At 38.6% G+C, this 21,420-nt stretch overlaps 2 protein-coding genes, 1 long non-coding RNA gene and 1 pseudogene across 3 annotated transcripts; 3 read left to right on the top strand and 1 right to left on the bottom strand.

The window, feature by feature from the left end:
* Positions 1–648: 648 nt before the first annotated feature.
* On the bottom strand, positions 649–1,841 carry LOC149753466 (uncharacterized). Its single transcript, XM_089923509.1, has 5 exons — positions 1,733–1,841; positions 1,538–1,630; positions 1,347–1,448; positions 862–1,254; positions 649–660 (listed from the first exon to the last, which is right to left on the bottom strand). Exons 1-5 carry the CDS (start codon positions 1,826–1,828, stop codon positions 649–651), a joined length of 696 nt encoding a protein of 231 aa, XP_089779635.1. The 5' UTR covers positions 1,829–1,841.
* Positions 1,842–6,150: 4,309 nt separating this feature from the next.
* LOC149753465 (uncharacterized) lies at positions 6,151–7,635 on the top strand. Its single transcript, XR_016413149.1, has 2 exons — positions 6,151–6,698; positions 6,802–7,635. It is a non-coding gene; the product is annotated as an uncharacterized LOC149753465 (long non-coding RNA).
* A 1,923-nt stretch (positions 7,636–9,558) lies between these two features.
* LOC149753464 (uncharacterized) lies at positions 9,559–11,251 on the top strand. The gene is made up of 6 exons (XM_089923500.1): positions 9,559–9,730; positions 9,810–10,054; positions 10,171–10,374; positions 10,477–10,568; positions 10,658–10,759; positions 10,863–11,251. The coding sequence occupies exons 1-5, from the start codon at positions 9,562–9,564 to the stop codon at positions 10,659–10,661; spliced, it is 714 nt and encodes a 237-aa protein (XP_089779626.1). The 5' UTR covers positions 9,559–9,561; the 3' UTR covers positions 10,662–10,759; positions 10,863–11,251.
* Positions 11,252–11,897: 646 nt separating this feature from the next.
* Positions 11,898–12,781, top strand: LOC120105681 (uncharacterized; annotated as a pseudogene).
* Positions 12,782–21,420: the final 8,639 nt, after the last annotated feature.

Genomic DNA, 21,420 nt, shown 5'->3' with positions numbered 1-21,420 from the left:
TAAACGGGTTAAACAGGTTAAATGGGTTAAAGAGGTCGGGTCGGATTGGGTAAACAGCTTACCTGTTTATTAAACAAGTTAAATGGGTCAGGTCGGATTACTTCACTACAAAAGAAAGAATATACCCGACACTTTATTTGGTCTTTACCGACGCTTTTAAGCGTCGGTAGATTTCCTGCCAATGCCCTCCAAAGTGTGGGTAAGACGTCGGGCAGGTGGGGGTGGGCTCAGTTTACGCCGACGCTTGAAGAAAGCGTCGGCCATGTATGCCGACGCTTTTAAGCGTCGTTCATCTGCGAGGTAACCGACGTTTAAAAGCTCCGGCTAATATGGACCGACGCTTGAAACCGTTGGTTTGTGTCGGACTAGGCCGACGCTTAAAACCGTCGGCTTGTCGGTCTTGCCCGACGCTATAAAGCGTCGTTAAAGGCATGCTAGATTCCATGCCACTTGCTATTGCCGACGCTTAACAGCGTCGGCAATAGAAATTTTTTTTTTAAAAAAATTTCGTAAAAGCAATTTTTAATGTTGTATACATTAAATTCCAACAAAACAAATATACTAAATCACATAGTTAACAAAATGCATGCCACAAACAAGAACTTTTCATTCAAAATATTCATATTATCATATTTGATTACATTGTAATTAAAAAACACACTGAAAACATACATTTCAAATTCCTAAGTAAACAATCCACATTGTATCAAGGGTCGACGACATCATCATCTTTACGAGTAGATGAAGTATCAGCAACCTACAAAAAAAAATACTTTAGAAACTAATAATACGAAAGTCATCACGCTCATACAAGAATATATTATAATTACGTAAAATATTCATATAGATTTAGTTATGTACCGGAGGAGCAAATCTCTGCAAAAAAGATGAAATATGGTCAAGCTGATCCTGCAAAGATTGTATCTTCAACTCTTGGCTCTGCTTCAACTCCACCATATCAGTCATATGACTCTGCCTCATCTCCTCTATCCTTGTCTCATATGACTGCTTTATCTGTGCCATCTCTGTCTTCAAACTACAAACCTCTGCAGTGCTAGTACCTTGTCTGACATCTTGGGTATATCGGCTCACTGCAGACAGCTGAGTGGGGGTAACTCCGACACCGTAACCCCTCACGCGTCCATAATGTTCTGGGCTCATCAATTCGGCATAGACCTGAGCCTCGACGCGACTGGCCGCGTCGGATGATGATGACTCCCCGACGCGCTCTGAAATAAGAGTTGTAGCTCTTTCCTATATCTCTCTAAAAAAAACAATCACATTAAAATTTTAAAAGAAGTAAAATTAATAAAAAAATTATGAAAAAATAAAAAATAAATATATACAACTATATCTCTCGACTCGTCCCGGACAAAGATGCCATCTCGGTGGGTGTGGGTCATCTTAGAAAACTCTACCTCACCAGGCTCCCTTCCATGCTCTACTATCTACACATACGGAAAGTATATTGGCAAACTATATATCATAATACGTGCTATATATTAGTAGAGTTTCAAATAGTTTCAAAAGAACTTACGAATTCATTTCTACGTCTCGCATAACTCTTCGAGCCTGAAGTGTGAGGAACTGCTTGAGATGCTCGTGCAGCTCTATCAATATTAGAATATGTCTGTCAAAATAAAAGCACACAGTATAATATGATTCAATGTATATATTTGCAATCTATATTAATAATAAAGATAATATGAGATATTGAAACCATATACGTGACCTGTCCTCTTTCAGAAAACCAGTAGTGAACAAGCTCCCTCGGCTGCTGAGGGTATATATTAGGAGGAGTCACACGAGCAACCTCCTCCTCTGTCATACCCTTGCGCTTGAAGTCCGTCTTCAATTTTGCTTTATTTTTATTTGCGGTTGAGGGACTTTAGCACCCAATCATGGCTCTCTGGAGTGAGTACAAACTTACCCTATAACAAGATACAAAATGTTATAATAATATTAAATCTCAAAAGTAAAATTATGGTAGTAAGCAAATTAACATACAGGAGGTATCAAATTAAAAAGAACAAATTCAATTCATTACCTGTATAAGTCTAAGAAGCTCAACCTTATACGAAGAAAGCATGTCATTCCACTTCATATAGTTGAGCGGACACAGTTGACCCTTGCATGCAACCGATCCTAAAAAGCTTGATAGAAGACTTCCAGCTCTATTGATGGGCTGCCCCAATTCGTTGCATCGGATGATGATCTTCTCATCCTGAGGAAGCTTCCACACATTCTTTGCTTGAGTGGGTCCCCGTCCCATCCTCACCGTCCCTTGTCCATCTATTAAAATTAAATAAAATATGTCTTAAAAAGTTGAAGATCAAATATGAACATAAAATATGAACTTTAAATCGAATTATCCTGGATCCAGAGCTCATCCTCTGGGCAATCAGCAGGAGGCTCGCGCTGAGATCCTGACTCGTGCTGCTGGTGCTTACATGGCTGCTGGGACTACAGAGACTGATCAAAGGTAGATCCCACCTAAGAATGCTGAAACTCCACATCTCTAAATCGTCTTCCTCGGGGCATATTGTTACCTGGTATGCACAAAAAAGAATCAATATTTGGTTAAATGATAAATTTATAAAAAAAAAGTGCTAATAAAAGAGAATATAATAACTCATTCAACGTATACTTGATAAATTTTACTTACCATTATGAAACTACATTCTCATTCAACATCCATCCTAATCAAACTCATTGGTGCATTTACTTCATCAGTTGGCACAACATTATAAGGCATACACTGAGTATAAGTATCATCGTTCTCCACTTCCAACCTTTTTTCCATATCATACAAGTCCTTAGGTTTCGTCTTAATAACAAGAGACCAATTTTTATCTTTTGAGTCTTGTAGAAAAAATATTTGTCGAGCTTGAGATGAAAAAATAAATGGATCATCTTTCAATAACACACAAGTATGTATCAACCTTGAAAAATTTACAAGTGTGAATCTATTTATGTCTTGCCTCAAACCTCTAGGTGAGTTTATATCCACCCAATCACATCGAAATAATACTGCCTTAAACTTTCCATAATAATCCAGCTCATAAATATCTGTTAGAGCACCATAATAATTTTTCCCGTCCGCCTCGACCATAACTCCACTATTTTGGATTTTTCTAAATTTCTCATGCTCTTTAGTATGAAATTTAAAACCATTTATAATGAACCTATTATATCTGTTGACAATATTGTTTGGACCTCGAGCAATGACTATTAACTCCTCAGAACAATTCCTCTCCATCATCACTGGTACCTAAAGAGAATTATGGCAGTAATGATTAATTTCTCTCTATAAAAATTAAAAAAAAGCTTAATATATTAGACATATAAACTATTTAAAAAGCCATTCTGGAAATAACTCAACCAACCATCGTTGCTCAATCCTTGGTGTAGGACGAATGTTATGGTTGAGACTTCGCTGAGCTATTAAAAATTCTTTGCACGATCAGAAAATATTTAATTAAGCACCAATATTACATTCTCCTAACATGACAGTAAATTTAGATTTCAATTAACTGTACTAACCTGCGAGACTCAGATATTATATCATTATGAAGTAAGACATAGCGATGTGCCTGTGCCAACGATTTCTGGTCAAGAACAACACTTTCAACGTTTTTCAAAATTCTTCCACCAGATGAGAACTTATAAACATCTGCATTCTCTATGATATCACAATTCCTCTTAGGTCGATTGAAAACTGTTTTAACACCTTCAAGATATCTCGAACAAAATGTCAAACACTCCTCAGTAATATATCCTTCAGCAATCCAGCCCTCGGGATAGGCTCGATTGCGTACATAATCTTTTAAGCGCACAAGAAACCTTCAACAATAAATTTCGAAAATAAATATCAAAATCAAACTGATTATTAAATATGGACATTAGAGTTTAGAAAAATCACCTCTCAATAGGATACATCCATCAGTAGTGAACCGATCCACCAAGTTTAGCTTCCGCCACTAAGTGAATGAGTAGATGAACCATAATAGTAAAAAACCCAGGAGGAAAGATCTTTTTCATATGGCGTAGTGTAAGTGCAACATTAGATTCCAATTGATCAAGCTCCTTAGGATCAAGAACTTTGGAACATAATGCCTTAAAGAATGAAGACAACTGTGAAACAATTGCGAAAACTTGTTTCGGTGTGGACGATCTTAAAGCCAATGAAAAGATATCTTGCATCAAAATGTGACAATCGTGACTTTTAAGATTTGAAAGTTTTTCCTCTTTGAGATTTACGAATCGTGAAATATTCGATGAGTACTCATCAGGAACCTTCATATTTTTCAGAATCATTAGAAAAAGATCTTTCTCTTGAGTAGACATTGTATAACATGTAGGAGGTGTATAAAATTTATCATTGGCAAGCTTTGTCGGATGAAGCTTTTGTCTTATGCCCATATCTTTTAAATCAAGACGCGTTTTCAAGTTATCTTTGGTCTTTCCATCAAGATTTAACAATGTTTCAATCAGGTTATCACAAACGTTCTTTTCTATATGCATCACATCAAGGTTATGCCGAAGAAGATTATACTCCCAATAAGGTAAATCAAAGAAAATGCTCTTTTTTTTCCATAGTTGTTTCTGTGTAGATGCTGCCATTGAGTTATCATCATTTTTCTAATCATATACGTTGTCTTCGTTCTCAAAAAAGTTGTCAGCATCCTTAGCATCCTCTGCTATTAATCCTTCATTCAATGTGCTGCCAACATGCTCCCTTCCCCTCTTCTTTGAATATATGGAGATCTTACCCGGAATATAATTGGTGCCATGCATTTGTTTAAAGACTTCAGTTCCAATTGGTGGAATATGGGCAGATTGCAACTCTATGGTACCATCAAAAAGTCTTTCTGAAATCGAAATGGATGGTTTGCTTCTAACCACCGACGATGGCCCATATAACAGAACTTTCCTCCATGTTTTAACCAATACGAATGGGTTGAATCTCTACAAGAAGGACATGCAATACGCCTCTTAGTGCTCCAACCAGATAAATTAGCATATGTAGGAAAATCATTGATAGTCCAAATAAGAGTTGCATGCAATTTAAAATTTTGGCCAGCGAAAGTATCAAATGCATCAATACCCTCCCATATTTGTTTCAATTTCTCTATTAGAGGCTGTAGAAAAACATCAATATCATTACCTGGGCCCTTGTCACCTGGAATAATCATTGACAGAATTACTGAAGGCTGTTTCATACACATCCATGGTGGCAAATTATATGGAATTAAAACAATCGGCCAAGTGTTGTATGTTGAGCTCATCGTTCAGAATGGATTAAACCCATCGGTAGCTAAACCTAGCCTAACACTGCGAACATCAGAAGCAAATTCGGGATGCCTATCATCAAATGCTTTTCATGCGGGACTATCCGCTGGGTGTCGTAACATTCCATCCTTTGTACGACCTTCGTCATGCCATCTCATCGAGGAAGCCGTCTTTGGTGATGCAAACATCCTTTTCAATTTTGGTATAAGAGAAAAATACCTCAAAATTTTAGCCGATTTTTTCTTAGTCGGTGCAGCATCCACTTCAGTCAACGAATGATTCTCGTCTTCTTTATGTTTTTTCCATCGTGAAGTTCTACATATTCGGCACGACTCTTGGTTGATATTTTCACCGCGATATAAAATGCAGTCATTCAGACAACTGTGTATCTTCTCGTATCCAAGGTCCAACTCTTTTATTAGTTTTTTGGCTTCATATGAAGATGATGGCAAAGTAACACCTTTCGGAAATGCATCCTTTAATAATTGAAGAAGCATGGTAAAAGACTTGCTGGACCACCAATTCAAATATTTCAAATGTAATAAATATAGAAGAAAAGAAATCTTCGTAAAATTCTTACAATCCGGATACAGTTCTTGATTACACACTACAGAAAACTGGACCTTTTCCGACGCTTTTTTACCGACGCTAGGATGAAGCGTCGGTAAAAATTCCACAGCTCATACATTTGCCGACGCTTTTATTTAGCGTCGGCAATTCTTAGGAATAGACGACGCTTATTAGCGTCGTCGTATTTTCCGGCCTAATACGACGCTTATAAGCGTCGCCGACGCCCCCTTAAACCCAGCGGCCGAACCCGAGCCCCCATACTTTTCCTAGCTTCTCCCGAGCCCCCCATTCTCCTCTCCGGCGCTGCCCTATAGCCTTCGTCTTCCTCATCTCCGGCGCTGCCTTAGCCCCCATCTTCCTCCTCTCCGGCGCTGCCTTAGCCCCCATCTTCCTCCTCTCCGGCGCGGACCGTCCGACTTCTACCTCCCTCCTCTCCGGTGTCGACTGACCGACCCCAAGGTAGTTTTCTCCTCCTCCCTCCTCTCATTTCGTCTCGCTTGTTCTCCTCCTTCTCCTCCTCCTGTTGTTCGGGTGTTCGTGGGTTTTTCTCCTTCTTTAATTTGTTCGAGGTAGTCCCGATCGATCCAGGCCCGCCTCCGCCCCGCCTCCGCCCGAGGTATTTTCTAAAACTAGTCTGTCATGTTTCTATTGCAATTTAATATTGTGATTCTGCTCTTCAGTGTGTGTATACCTCAGTCTGATTGAACCAAGTGAGCTTGTTACTGCTATAAAATTTTAGAAATTCATCAAGGCAGGATGTTTAGAAGGCTTCAAGACCTGCTTCATCTTCCCTTGAAGCAAATGAGTTCATCATGGATACTGCTCCATTTTTGTTGGTAATATTTCTGTGCAAAAGACTAGCTCCATAAGCAAGAATGCTATATACTGCTTTACTACCCAAATTCGTGATCACACTAATTGGAGCCTTAACCTTACCAGATTAATTCACTGAAAATCTACCAACAGAATCTCCCAAATATGAGGGACTCCCATCCATATAATCTCTAAAAGAAATAATACCAGCGAATTAGGCCAAGCTTTATTAATCCTGGACAGCTACACATACAAATGAAGTCAGTAATGTGACACCAAATTGCCTCTACAAGTAACTGACAGACCCAACGTGTAAATAGAACCACAAATGGTAAATTTTCTTTCCTTTGAAGTTTGAACTGTAATGCTATCATGGGAAGATGAAGCCGGCATCTGCCCTGGTGTCTGGAGAAAAGGGTTCAATGTCTGGAGAACATCCCTTGAGTTAACATTTCTAAACCAAGTGAGCTTGTTTCTGGTGGTAGTTTTCCTGTTAAGGATGCTTTTTCAAATCATAGAGTGGAAAAGTTTGACTTGTCTAACTTAGAATGGATTGAGAAGATCCCAGAGTGCCCTGTATTCTCCTCCTCCTCCCTCCTCTCCGGCGCCGTCCGAGCAGACCTCAAGACTCGATCGAGCGGTATCCCTCCTGTCCGGAGACCTGCGTCGACCGACCGGCCTGAAGCAACGAGGTAATGCATTATGCTCTTGTATTGTTCTTTCTACGTGTGTTTCTGTTGGATTTAAATTTTGTTATTTGAGAAAGGATTGGACATCCATATTAGAATGGTTTTAAGCATATCTGTTCTCAGTGCAATTTGACTATACCTATCTTGCAATATATATGTTAGTTGATAATAGAATGGTTTCAAGCATATCTGTTCTCAGTGCATGTCTTGGTCCTCATAATCTCTACAGAAAAATAATAATATATGGGAAAAGGAAACATATGTTAGCTAAGTGCTTGCAGAGCTCTTTGTTGAATTTAGAGGATCTTCTTGTGCAGCTATGAAGTGACAATTTTAGTACTCTTAATGTTGTAGTTTGTACTAGATTCTGCTCCAGTGGGGTCATATATATTTTTTTTTGTTGTATTTTTTTATTCCACCTTTTGCAGTATATGTGGCAACTGGCCCTGATTTTCTTTTCCAAATAAATGTTAAAATAATTGCCCATGTTAAAATAATTCCATCATTAAGGAAATCTGCAAGGATCTGGAAGTGCTAATGCAATTCTCCACTAATTAGGAGATAGGTCATGTCTAAATCTATGGAAACATCTACAGTTAACTATACCAGGGTCTAGGGAAGGCCACAATTAACACAATGATGTATGCATTATACATATAAGTGATCTGTTAGAATTTAAATCCACATGGACCATATCTAGATGTCGTCTATGTGTTATAGCTATGTCCCTAGATTTTCTTATGCATGGTATGCTTTCAAGATATTGATGTCTATTGTGATAGAAGCAGCAACAATATGTAAGAAGCTTTTGGATTCTTATGCATTTTGTTGGGACAAGTCTGAGATGTGTTCTCTCTTTATTTTCCTTTACAACTATTATTTACTATGTTATTCAGTATTTTCTGTTTTAGCCTCTTATGTCTTCCTATTATCTGTCTCTCTGTCTCTGTCTCTGTCTCTCTCTCTCTCTCTTCTGTGTGTGGGTGAGGGGTTGTTCTGATCTGTTGTATAGGAGCAAGTACTTCTACCCCCATCATCTTTATCCTTGTTGAAGCTTTAATTGGCATATTCATCTAGATATTTGAATTCTGTATCAGTTTCTTCTCAACCATTGCATTATCTATGGGGTGAATATTTATCTGTCTATTGTTTGACTAACTAGGCCATTGTCATTTGGTGTCCCATTAATGAAATGTCGTTCTTCATTGTTGTCATTGGGTGACCACTTAATGGATCACTTTTAGCCCTGTGGAAAATGCATCTCATCATCAAGTTCATCAGATCCCCTATAGAAGATGTGATTTTTGCAGTTATATTCAATGATAGGGAAAAGTTATCCGAGAGATATTGGTTGTTTTAAGGCAAATGCTTGTATTATATTTTTTAAAGATGGTTGTCTTTTTTACTTTGGGGTCAGGGGCTTGTAGACAATAACCTCGGTGGTCTAGGGGTTGATAGTTGTCTAGGGGTGGTCTAGGAGTTAACTCCAGGTTCTTTCTTTTTGTGGCCCTGGTTTCTCAAACAAATGCTTGGAATGGTACTGTTTTGATGGTTTGTTTTGCTCAAATATAATGTATGGGTTAGAAACAGCATATGCTTACGTGCCAAATAGAAAAAATAACTTTTGTAGCACCTTTTTAAATAGTACTATCAGCTGATGTAAATGTATAGTTCAGTGATATGTAAGGTGTTGATCAAATTTAAGCCATCCGGGTGTTGATTGCTAATTCAAAATATAGAAGCTACTCGCTTGGTTATATTTCTATTATAGTTTCAATGGACTGAACAATGGTGAATTTCAGATGGGGTATTTAGAATGGTACTCTCATGACCGATGATCCACTCCTTTACTCATAATAGAAGGTTGTCAACGATTTCTGAAGCACCAGTCATGCAATTCACTGCCTATCAACAGGTGAAAAACATGGTTAGAGCAACCTATTATTGCAGGTCAGTGGAGTAGATTGTCGTATAGTGGCAGTGGTAATATAGCTATATTTTCTGATAATTATGATTTATAATTCATGAATACATGACACCTGCCATCAGTTTACTTCTCTTCTGAGTTCCTTTTTTTCCTTTGATATAATTTATCTAGATAATATGTTTACGACCATGAAAGCAATGGAACTTTATTGAGTATAAATTTATCATTTAACCAAATATTGATTCTTTTTTGTGCATACCAGGTAACAATATGCCCCGAGGGAGACGATTTAGAGATGTGGAGTTCCAGCATTCTCAGGTGGGATCTACTTCTGAGCAGTCCCAGCAGTCCCAGCAGCCATGTGAGCATCAGCAGCACGAGTCAGGATCTCAGCGCGAGCCTCCTACTGATTGCCCGGAGGATGAGCTCCGGATCCAGGGTAATTCGATTTAAAGTTCATATTTTATGTTCATATTTGTCTTCAACTTTTTAAGACATATTTTATTTAATTTTAATAGATGGACAAGGGACGGTGAGGACGAGACGGGGACCCACTCAAGCAAAGGATGTGTGGAAGCTTCCTCCGGATGAGAAGATCATCATCCGATGCAACGAATTGGGGCAGCCCATCAATAGAGCTGGAAGTCTACTATCAAGCTTTTTAGGATCGGTTGCATGCAAGGGTCAGCTGTGTCCACTCAACTATACGAAGTGGAATGACATGCTTCCTTCGTATAAGGTTGAGCTTCTTAGACTTATACAGGTAATGAATTGAATTTATTCTTTTTAATTCGACACCTCTTGTATATTAATTTGCTTAGTATCATAATTTTATTTTAGATGTTTAATATTATTATAACATTCTGAATCTTGTTGTAGGGTAAGTTTGTACTCCCTCCAGAGAGCCATGATTGGGTGCTAAAGTCCCTCAATTGCAAATGGAAAGAATATAAAGCAAAATTGAAGACGGACTTCAAGCGCGAAGGTATGACAGAGGAGGAGGTTGCTCGTGTGACTCCTCCTGATGTATACCCTCAGCAGTGGAGGGAGCTTGTTCATTACTGGTTTTCTGAAAGAGGACAGGTCACGTATTATGTTTCAATATCTTCTATTATCTTTATTATTAATATAGATTGCAAATATATACATTGAATCATATTATACTGTGTGCTTTTATTTTGGCAGACATATTCTAATATTGGTAGAGCTGCACGAGCATTCAAGCAGTTCCTCATACTTCAGGCTCGAAGAGTTATGCGAGACGTAGAAATAAATTCGTAAGTTCTTTTGAAACTATTTGAAACTCTACTAACATATAGCACGTATCATGATATATAGTTTGCCCATATACTTTCCGTATGTGTAGATAGTAGAGCATGGAAGGGAGCCTGGTGAGGTAGAGTTTTATAAGATGACCCACACTCACCGAGATGGCAGCTTTGTCCAGGACGAGTCGAGAGATATAGTTGTATGTATTATGTATTCATTTTTTATTTTATCATAATTTTTTAATTAATTTTACTTCTTTTAAATTATTAATGTGACTGTTTATTTTTTTGAGAGAGATATAGGAAAGAGCTACAAATCTCATTTCAGAGCGCGTCGGGGAGTCATCATCATCCGACGCGGCCAGTCGCGTCGAGGCTCAGGTCTATGCAGAATTGATGGGCCCAGAACGTTATGGTCGCGTGAGGGGTTACGGTATCGGAGTTACCCCCACTCAGCTGTCTGCAGTGAGCCGATATACCCAAGATGCCAGACAAGGTACTAGCACTGCAGAGGTTTGTAGTTTGAAGACAGAGATGGCACAGATAAAGCAGTCATATGAGACAAGGATAGAGGAGATGAGGCAGAGTCATATGACTAATATGGCGGAGTTGAAGCAAAGCCAAGAGTTGAAGATACAATCTTTGCAGGACCAGCTTGACCATATTTCATCCTTTTTGCAGAGATTTGCTCCTCCGGTACATAACTAAAGCTATTTGAATATTTTATGTAATTATAATGTATTCTTGTATGAGCGTGATGACTTTCGTATTTTTAGTTTCTAAAATATTCTTTTTTCTTGTAGGTTGATGATACTTTATCTACTCGTAGAGATGATGATGCCGACCCTTGATACATATTGTAGATTGTGTACTTAGGAATTTGACTTGTATGTTTTTAGAATGTTTTTGAAGTACAATGTAATCAAATATGATAATATGAATGTAATCAAAATTCTTGTTTGTGACTCGTATTTTGTTATATATGTGATTCAGTGTATTTGTTTCTATTGTTTTGTAAGAATTTAATGTACACAGAGTATTTAAAAATTATTGTCTTCACCTCCGATGTGCTATGAACTGATGTTTATGTACAATCCTTGATGCAATTTTGTGCTTCTACTGTTCTACTTCATGGCAGAAGTTTGAATGCTTGCTTGTTTGAGATTAACCATATCAGACTACCATTGGACCACGTAGACTTGCTTAATTTAGATATATGATTGTTTCCCTTCTTCGAATTATTATTAACTATAATTGTGTTTCATATTTTTTATGCATGTTAGGATAGTTGATCATTCTCGTTCTTCATCACCAGGAAAATGTGCAAATCGTGCTTTCGACATCTGGCTTGCCACTGCTAACAAGACAGATGAAGGTACTTAGCTTCTAAGGATACAACTTACTGGAAGCATTCTGATACTACAAACTATTAGGGTTAAACAGGCGTTCAAACTGAATAAACAAATATTTCTGATTCAACTTAATTTTGGTGTTTGTAGAGACTGGAACTGAGTGCTGTCTGGGCACTTCTTGCAGCATTTAAAGATCCACTTTCAATTCCTCATAATGGAGCTTTTACAGACTTTGAAGGAGCTTTTGTAAAGGGTGTTGATTCTCTTTCATGGATGGCCAACAACACCAGCAAACTTTTTCCTTTACACAGTGACATGCCTCAGTGTTGGACTTTTTTCAGCACGGCTGCTTATGGAAAAAGGAATAAAGTGCCACAGGTTGACAATTTACTAATCTTTTCTTTTATTTTACAACAATTAATGGCAAGGAAAAATCCATAATCCTGCATTGTTAGTGTTTTGCGAATTTTTGAGAAATTGTAATCCCATGGTAATGTTATAGGTGTTTTCTAATGGAAATTTTCATGTTCATCAGGAGAATATCCCTAAAGTCTAAAGGAGGACTTGCTTAACGATGTAGAATTTGCTCTTGGACTGTCTAAGGGATCACTTCAGTGTCCATTTTATACACGAGTCCAATTATGGTCTGCTTCATTCTTTTCTCACAGTTGTTCATGGAAACTTTATATAAGATTGCTAAGGATTTATTGATATTATATGCTTGGTTCTCTTAGGGGTGCTGCTCTTCCAACCAACACTCCAGGGATTCCTTGTATCTTCGATCCACATGTTGCTGGTCATGATATTGGTCAGTTTCCTGGTTTGAATTCTGAAAAGCAAGTGCTTGAACCTCAGACATGGACGGTCTGATCAAAGAGATACGTTAAGGTCTTCCTCGTCAGTGAAGTCCATAGCCTCTCAGACCATCCAAATTCCATTTTGATCTATGGATGTAACGAAAGGTCAAAAAGCAGATCAAACTATGTCGCCCTGGTGATTTTCACATTAAGAAGTGACAGTAAAATACATTTTCTGTGATATATTGGCTGGCACCTTGAAGTGGCTATCTATGACATTTCAGTAAATCTCTTAAATGTGAGAGAGCGATTGGAATTTAAAGTCTCTCTCTCTCACACACAGATTAACAGATACTCATGACATCCATAAGCTTTGATGGAGAAATGGATAATGATCTTAATAGATGATTTAAAGCGCAGGACGAATGGTTTGACAAATGATAATATGATATTTAACGACGCTTTTAAGCGTCGGCCTAAAACCATAGTAAGCAACCCTTATCGCCGATGCTTATAAGCGTCGGGGTCTGATAAAAGGAACGACGCTTAAAAGCGTCGGGAAAAGCAACAAGAGCGTAAATTGGCACGCCTTTAACGACGCTTTTAAGCGTCGGCCTAAAACCACAGTAACCAACCCTTCTCGCCGACGCTTATAAGCGTCGGGGTATGATAAACGGAACGACGCTTAAAAGCGTCGACATAGACCAACGACGCTTTTTTGACGCGTCGGGTTAAACCCGACCCACGCCCACCTGCCCGACGTCTGACCCACGCTTTGGGAAGCATGGGCTGGGAATTCGCCGACGCTTATAAGCGTCGGTAGAGACAAAAAAAAACGTCGGGATTTATTCCTTCTTTTGTAGTGACAATCTTTTACCAAGTTATCATAACGAGCTATGTCAACAGAATGTATAGATTCCTCAACATGCATGGACTGATCAATAACTGTACGCTCATCTTCTCCTACAGTTCTAATACTATGTCCAAGAGCATCTCTAAGTAAGCCTTTTATATCATCTTCTTCTACAAAATTTTGTTCCGTGTCACTGGTTCCAAAATTGAAGGTGTGTTCTAGATAGGAGGGTTGGTTACATGAAGGTGTGAACTCTCCATGAAGTACCCATTCAGTATAACCCTTTAGAAAACCATTCCACACCAAATATTCTTCAATAATTTTTGGATCAAGAGCAGAACCATTTACACATTTTTGACATGGATATAAAATCTTTTCATTCATATTAGATTTCTCAAAAGCAAACTTAATGAAATTCTGAACTCCATCCAAATATTTGGCACTGGATCTCAACTTATTTATCCAACTTTTGTCTATTCTATTAGAATACCGATTGAACTGTAATTTATATAAAAAAGATAAACAAAATTAGGATATGTAGAAGTACAAAACATATCGGCCAAACAATAAGATAAACAATATTCTTGCTGTTTTTGTTCATCTTATTTGATACTCTGGTCAATTTATATTCATCCTTGAAAGGCCTAACAGATGTTTTATTACTTTAAAAGCTGTCTCTTGTGGGAATAAATTCAGCTAAAATATGGAGTCCAACTTTAACTGACGGACACTCTACTGAATTCTAAAACATAACATTGATGGAAAGGAGGTACATCAGTGGGACCTCATATTATCCTTGACATATCTTGGCTTAAGAAAAATCTCCCTATTTTGCAGGCTTATCCTTGACATATCTTGGCTTATACCTAATGAATGGACATATGTCCCCTCAAAAGCACTGACATACCTCATATTACCACCCACTTTCGGACTTATCATGGATCAGAGACCAAAAAGTAATAAACCTTAAGTTTGAAGTTTATGGCTTCAGCATCTTGGTAATATTCATGAATTATTCTCAATTCTTGTACGTGTATAAAGATGAAGTACCATAGTTTTTTTTTTTTCAACAAAGGTTTTCTACACTCATTCTAACTTGCTTAGACAAGTTTCATTTATTCCAGGTTGATACTCTCTCCAAAGAGTAAATTTACCTTGCTTAACAGACCCATAATACTAATTTATATTCACTGAAAACTGGTTTCTTCAATTAATATATCGAGATTGTTTTAGTTGTTATCAAATATAGATCTAGACATAACCATAAAAGATAAACCTGATTGTGTCATCAGCTTGGGTTGGCTATTGCACAATAAATACTTATTTTTCAAAAGCCAACTCATTGACCTGGTCCCACGCACCGTGCATGATGCATGTGTGCGTGGGTGTCATATATGTTTATGATTCAATTGACTTGTTTCATGGGAAGAGGTTGTATAACGTGATATGTATAAGTTCTTGTCATGCCCCGAATCTGAGGCGCGGTAGACGCCGCACGCCCGCACGGCGGGCCGCACAGGCGTGCAAGGCAGCAGATTATATCAAAGCAATCACAGATGTTTAAAATTGACATAAATATTTAAGTTGCTCAAAAGCAGTCTTACAAAATTTCAAATAACATATGCTGACGTAAGTCAAATACTCTAATCAATCTAATTAAAGGATCAATAACTGAAGAAATCGTCGGAAAATCTAGCGCACTCCTCAATCCCGTGAGATCAAGCCTCTGGATCTGAAAAGTGGAGAAAACAGAATAATGAGCTACACTAGCCCAGTAAGCAACAAAATACCCCAAAGTGGGGTCAGAGCATATCAGGTTAAAATACAGGATAATGACTGGAATAAATCATAAATAACATCATTTTACTGTTTTCAAAACTTATTATCATTTTTCCAAAAATATGATATCAGAATCTCAACATGATAGGCTACGGCCACGTAACCCAGTGGCATGGGTTGCACAAAGTGCCAAATCCACTATTTTTACCCACCGATGGCAGCCGGTGTCCAGAAACCACTATTCTAATCACCGGTGGCGCGGTGTCGAAACCGGTTCCTCATAAAAACAGATTTCATAAATTTTTCAGTTATAGTTTACGGATTTCAAAGCATAATTTTCAAATGAAATTTAACATGCCAGACCCATTTTACTAAATACAAAACATATTTCAGAATTTAATCTATTTATCAAATAATTTGGAAATCACACTCGAAGTATTAAGTTACTTACCTCTTCTCGCTTAATACCTACTTCAGGTAGGCGGATCAGGTTCACCTGTTAACATTTAATTAATTTCTTTGTAAATTTCAGAGCTAAGCAAAACCAAAAGTAATACTATTGGACATGGCCCAACAGGGCTTAGAATTAGCCCATAATGGGCATGGCCCGATAGGGCCCATATCGGACACGGCCCAATTGGCCCGCATAGATCCAGCCCAATAGGGCCCCCAAAGTTGGTCTCTAATGGATTATTTATGCATTGCAGGGGCTAATACTTAATTACAGGGTACTGTTTTATAATAAAACTTTAGTGGAGGGAGCAATCGAATACTTTTGGGGACTCTTATGTAATAATCTTTCTTATAGGGATCAAACATAACTTACAGAAGATCCTTTTATGAAATAACATACTGTCAAGGGCTTAACTGCAAAATTTCATTTATTGGCCAAATGGGTTCGGGTTTCGGGTTCGAGTTTGGGTTCGGATTCGGATTCGGGTTCGGTTTAAAGCTGGGCCCAAGTTGGGCCCACCGTGAACTGGGCCCAAGTTGGGCCCACCATGAACTGGGCCCAATCTTGGCCCAGTTTGGCCCATAACGGGCCTTCTTCCTTCCCAATCTCCCCATGGACAGGGGAGATGGAAAAATAGGGGAGGAAGGAGGGGCCGGCCTAGGTGGCCGGACAGTGACCCGGCCGGCGGCTCGCGGGGGACACGGTCGTCGGTAGGGCGGTCGTGGCCGGCGGCAGAGTGCCACGGCGGCTCGGCCGTGGAGGGAGGATCCGAGGATGACCTCGGTTTGGGGCTTGAACAGGAAAAAAAACATGAAATACAGGGCAAGAGAAGGCTTACCGGTGGTCGACGGAGGCGGCGGGAGGAAGATCTCAGCCGCGGCTGTTCGATCCGGCGGTCAAGCGACGGCGGCATTCGAAACCGAGAGAATGGATCTCGGAACAGGGAATGGCCGCGAGGGGGATCCGGACGGCGCTCAGTCGGGAAGAGGACGCCGGTCACTCGGGAGGCAAGAACAAAGGAAGAAGAGGGAGGAGAGGGAGGAGAGGGAGAGGAGGAGACGGAGGAGAGGAAGGAGGGCTCGGGTGATCTCCGAAGGAGGAGGAACGGGGGTTTTATAGCCCCATTGTAACGGCTCTCCGCCGCGGGAATTGCGGCGGAGGCGAAATCAGCGGCCGTGCATGCGGCCGCGAGGTGGACACGGGACGACCGCGGTGCAGCCGCGGGATGCCCGCGGCATCTCTGCCCCCGAAGAAGATGGAGGGGATCGTGTTTGCGATCCCCTGCTACGCCCCTTCTGAAAGGGTTGTTGGGCTGAAGTCGGCTGGGGCTGCCGGCTTCAGCCCAGTATCTCACAGTTCTTCACCATGTTATGGGCCTGGCATGTATCCTGTATAATAAGAAATCATATGGCAGCAATTTGGAGTTTATTCATAACAAATGTCATTGAAATCTGATTCTTATTTGACATTGTTGTAGTAGGTCTTCAGTTATATCTGCTTTTCTCAATATTACATTATGCATTGACATGTGATCTGAATCGATTTGACAAGAGCAAAGGATGATAAATTGTCTTGTTCAATATGGTGACCCTATTTTGAAGTCAGATACAGGACTCCCTGGAACTCATGCTCACAGATTCCATAACCATGGCAATTACACATGTACACCCCACAAAATGAACATAGCAAGTACAAAATTCAGAATACCATCAGCATGGGCATCAATAGCTACAAATGGGTGTTAAGGACAAATAGAATTCAACAACATAGAGCCACCGTAACCCCTAAACATCAATCACAAATCTCACGAGAAAAACCTTGTCAGAGATCAAGCCAAACCATTAATCCATAAGAAATCTAGAGAACTCATCTCACAGAGAGAAAGCACGTGAAGATTATAGTACAAACCGTCAATCAGATAAAAAAAAAAACATCACAGAAATGAACAAAAGTTCGACGGAAATTCACTTCACAAACCATCAAAGCAATCAGAATCCCTGCCAGACCTACTGAACCGAAGATAAAAATGAACAAAGATCACAAAAATGGAAGAGTTCACGATGAATTCGAACGAACCTTGCAGGGTCTCCCCTTGATCACTATATACTTGAATTTGCAGATCGGTCGGTCGGTCGACGTAGGTCTCCGGACAGGAGGGATACCGCTCGATCGAGTCTTGAGGGGCTGCTCGGACGGTGCTGGAGAGGAGGGAGGAGGAGGAGATCCTCGGGCGGAGGCGAAGCTAGAGAATTAGTAAAAAAAGAAAAAATACCCACGAAGACATGAACAAGTGGAGGCGGAGAAGGAAGAGAACAAGCGAGAAGGAGGGAGCGGAGGGAGGAGGAGAAAAATATCTCGGGCAGAGGGGGTTGGGATCGGTCGGTCAACGTTGGAGAGGAGAGAGGAGGAGAGGAGGTTGGAGTCAGACAACCGGCACCGGAGAGGAGGAAGACGGAAGGCTAGGGCAATGGCGGAGACGAGCAAGACAGAAGCTAGGGCAGTGCCGGAGACGAAAAATAAGGGCTCGATCGGGGTCGGCTGCTGGGTTAAGAGGTGTCCTCACCTTCGACGACGCTTATACGTGTCGTGCTAGACCGACGCTTATAACCGTCATTGTAGACCGACGCTTATAACCGTCGTTGTAGGTTGGGAAACAATGACGCGTAAAAGCATCGTCCTAGGTCCATTCACACGCTTTCCAGCATCGTTTTCTCTTGAGGACTATGACGACGCTTTTAAGCGTCGTTGATTCTTTTAAATTGCTGACGCTCATTAAAAGCGTCAGAAAAATTTGGCGCGGGAGACAAATTTGCCGATACTTTTTTCTAGCGTCGGTATTCAAGAGTCGGCTTTGCTTCTTTTTTTTGTAGTGCTTGTTTATTAAATAGGTCAGGTTCAGGTTTATGATTTTCTGACCTGTTTAATAAACAGGTCAGGTTCAGGTTTATGATTTTTTGACCCGACCTGCATTTGACTCGACCCGATTGCCACCCCTACTTAGGCTGAAGCCATTATATATATATATACATACATACATACATACATACATACATACATACATACATACATACATACATACATATATAGTTTGGTAGGAGGGAGGGGTGGGGGGGAAGGGGCGCTTTTGAGTCTATTATGCATGACTCCTATAATGGCTTATCCCCTTCAATATATGTCTTAGAGCAAAGGATGCCCTCTAACACGTCTCATCAATATTGATTCCATAAAGTATCCAGCTTACGTCAATAAATATTAACCAGTTGCATTCACTGCTTACTAGGGTATTAGCCATTACCTACACACAAGTAAAATGGGGAAGAAAACTTTGGCCATATTCACTTGCTTCTAGTTGACTAGTTTCATGTATCTATATACAACTCGTTCTTACACATGGAATCAAATATTCATGCCTATTATCTTCTAGTATTTCAAACTTTAGAGCAATTTCAAAATTTATTGGTACACCAAAAAGTGTTGTCGAATTCTAAGGTACAATATGAATTATCCACACCAAGCATATTTTGTTATTGCTTGTTTTTTGACATATGGACCGGACTAGTAGGTATACTTTTCTTTTTGTTGTTTTGGATATTTTGTATATGGACTTAGAGAGAGAGAGAGAGAGAGAGAGAGAGAGAGAGAGAGAGAGAGAGAGAGAGAGTAATAAACATTAAAAAGCAATGAAAATCTGATGCGGCTGCTGAGTTACCATATTTTTGATTTTTTTTGTTTTAACAATGCATGTGCAAGTAGTGAGGGGTCTTTTAGATTCTGTTCCACTGCCCATGGGGTAGGTCATGCAATTGCCTTAGATTCAAAGATGAGCTAAAGCACAGTAACTCTTACTTAAAAGACTAACAACTATAATACTGCATAATCTTTTTATGTTTTAATGTGTGCTCCTCTAGCAATCTCCACCTTCTTCTACTTTCGTACCCAATTAATCCTTCACAAGGAAGTCTTTTTTCTTTTTCTTTTTTTTAAAAAATCTTCTCTTCATTGTATACACACGCATATATACATATAGATGTATATATGCTCACTTTTTTCTTAATAAAAATGAGAATTATATATGTTCAATTACTAAGGTTATCTTTGGGATTGCCATTGGGAGTAGAATTTTTGGAACGTTCGGAAGTAGAGCTTTTAAGAAGTAAATCTTTTAGAAAATAGAGCTTCTACAAAATGTTGCTTGTTGTATAGTAACTACATTTCTAAAGTACTGCAGACCTTTAGCATATATTTGGTAATCAAACTAAAAAAGTACTTTGGCATGAAAAAATAATAATAAAGGATATTGCATTGTCCTATACAATAGAGTATAATACAATGTAATATTATATATTATTATTTATTAAAATATTATTACATCGTATAGTATTATTTTAAAGTAGTATAATATCAAATAATATTGTGATATAATATAATATTATTATAATATAGAGTAACACAATATTATATACTGTAGCGTAATAATATAATATAATATAACTAATATTAGTTAATAATTATAATACAATATTTTGATATAAAGTATTACAATTGTTATTATTACATATTAAAATAGTATTACATAGTATAATATTATTATAATGTATAAAAATGATATTATTATATTTTAGTATAATGTTGTAATAGTATTATATCAATTTTGTTTTCATATTTGTATAATATAACATATTATTAATCTATAATTTATGTATTTTAGTTTAATCTAAATGTTATAATAAATAATGCAATAATATAATAAAATGTATATATTATTAATTGGTAATATAATACAATATTTTTGTTTTAAAGAAAAAGGTAAAATACACAACATTTGATGTTGCATTGATTCCTAACTAGCATGTTAAAGCCTTCCGATATTAGATTTTACTCTTAAAATAATCTAATTTCACCATCAGCTAGTGAACTCTCATTTTTCACTTTGGTTTCAAAAATCCTATGCCATCCTCTTTATTGCAGTATATTTGTGTTGACTATCAAGTTACTACCAAATGTGGTCGTTGCTGTAATAGGTAGGGGTGCAAATAGGTCGGGTTGAACTGGGTCATGAGTGACCTTGACCCAGCTTGATTTCTTATTCGGGTCCTAATGTTGGACCTAGACTCATCCAAATAGAAGATTGGGTCGGGGCAGATCCACAGCTACAATTTTTGACCTAACGAGTCATCCGAGTCGGGTTGAGTCCACATATAACCCGGTTTCAACCCAAAAAATTCGGATCCGATTCGGATCCGGGATGGACCATACTATAATTCATAATAAAGAGACATAGTTTACTACTTTCTGGTTGAACTTGTTATCTAAAATTTTTCTTTACCAAGATAAGCAAGTTTAAACATATATATTTTGGACTAACTAGTCCAAGCTAAACATCCCCAAATACATAAGAAAAAGTGGAGACCCTATTAACAAATGGAATTTTAGACATATTTTGAAGAATAACAATGTCGTATCATGATGAAATTTACATATTCAATTGGAAGCCTGCCACAACCATTATTTTTGAATTTAAATATGTCCCATAATTCAGGAAAAATGTCTTGGCTGTTGTTTGGATTGGAAAAAGTGGTTTTTCACATGGACCTTCGTAAGAGTCTCAGTTTATCGATCAACCAGA

Source organism: Phoenix dactylifera, chromosome 5 (assembly GCF_051530095.1).
Source record: "Phoenix dactylifera cultivar Ajwa chromosome 5, Ajwa_hap1_PhDact_Kaust_v1.1, whole genome shotgun sequence".
Lineage (NCBI taxonomy): Eukaryota > Viridiplantae > Streptophyta > Magnoliopsida > Arecales > Arecaceae > Phoenix > Phoenix dactylifera.
Note: the sequence above shows the minus strand (reverse complement) of the source record. Positions and strands in the feature narration are given on the sequence as shown.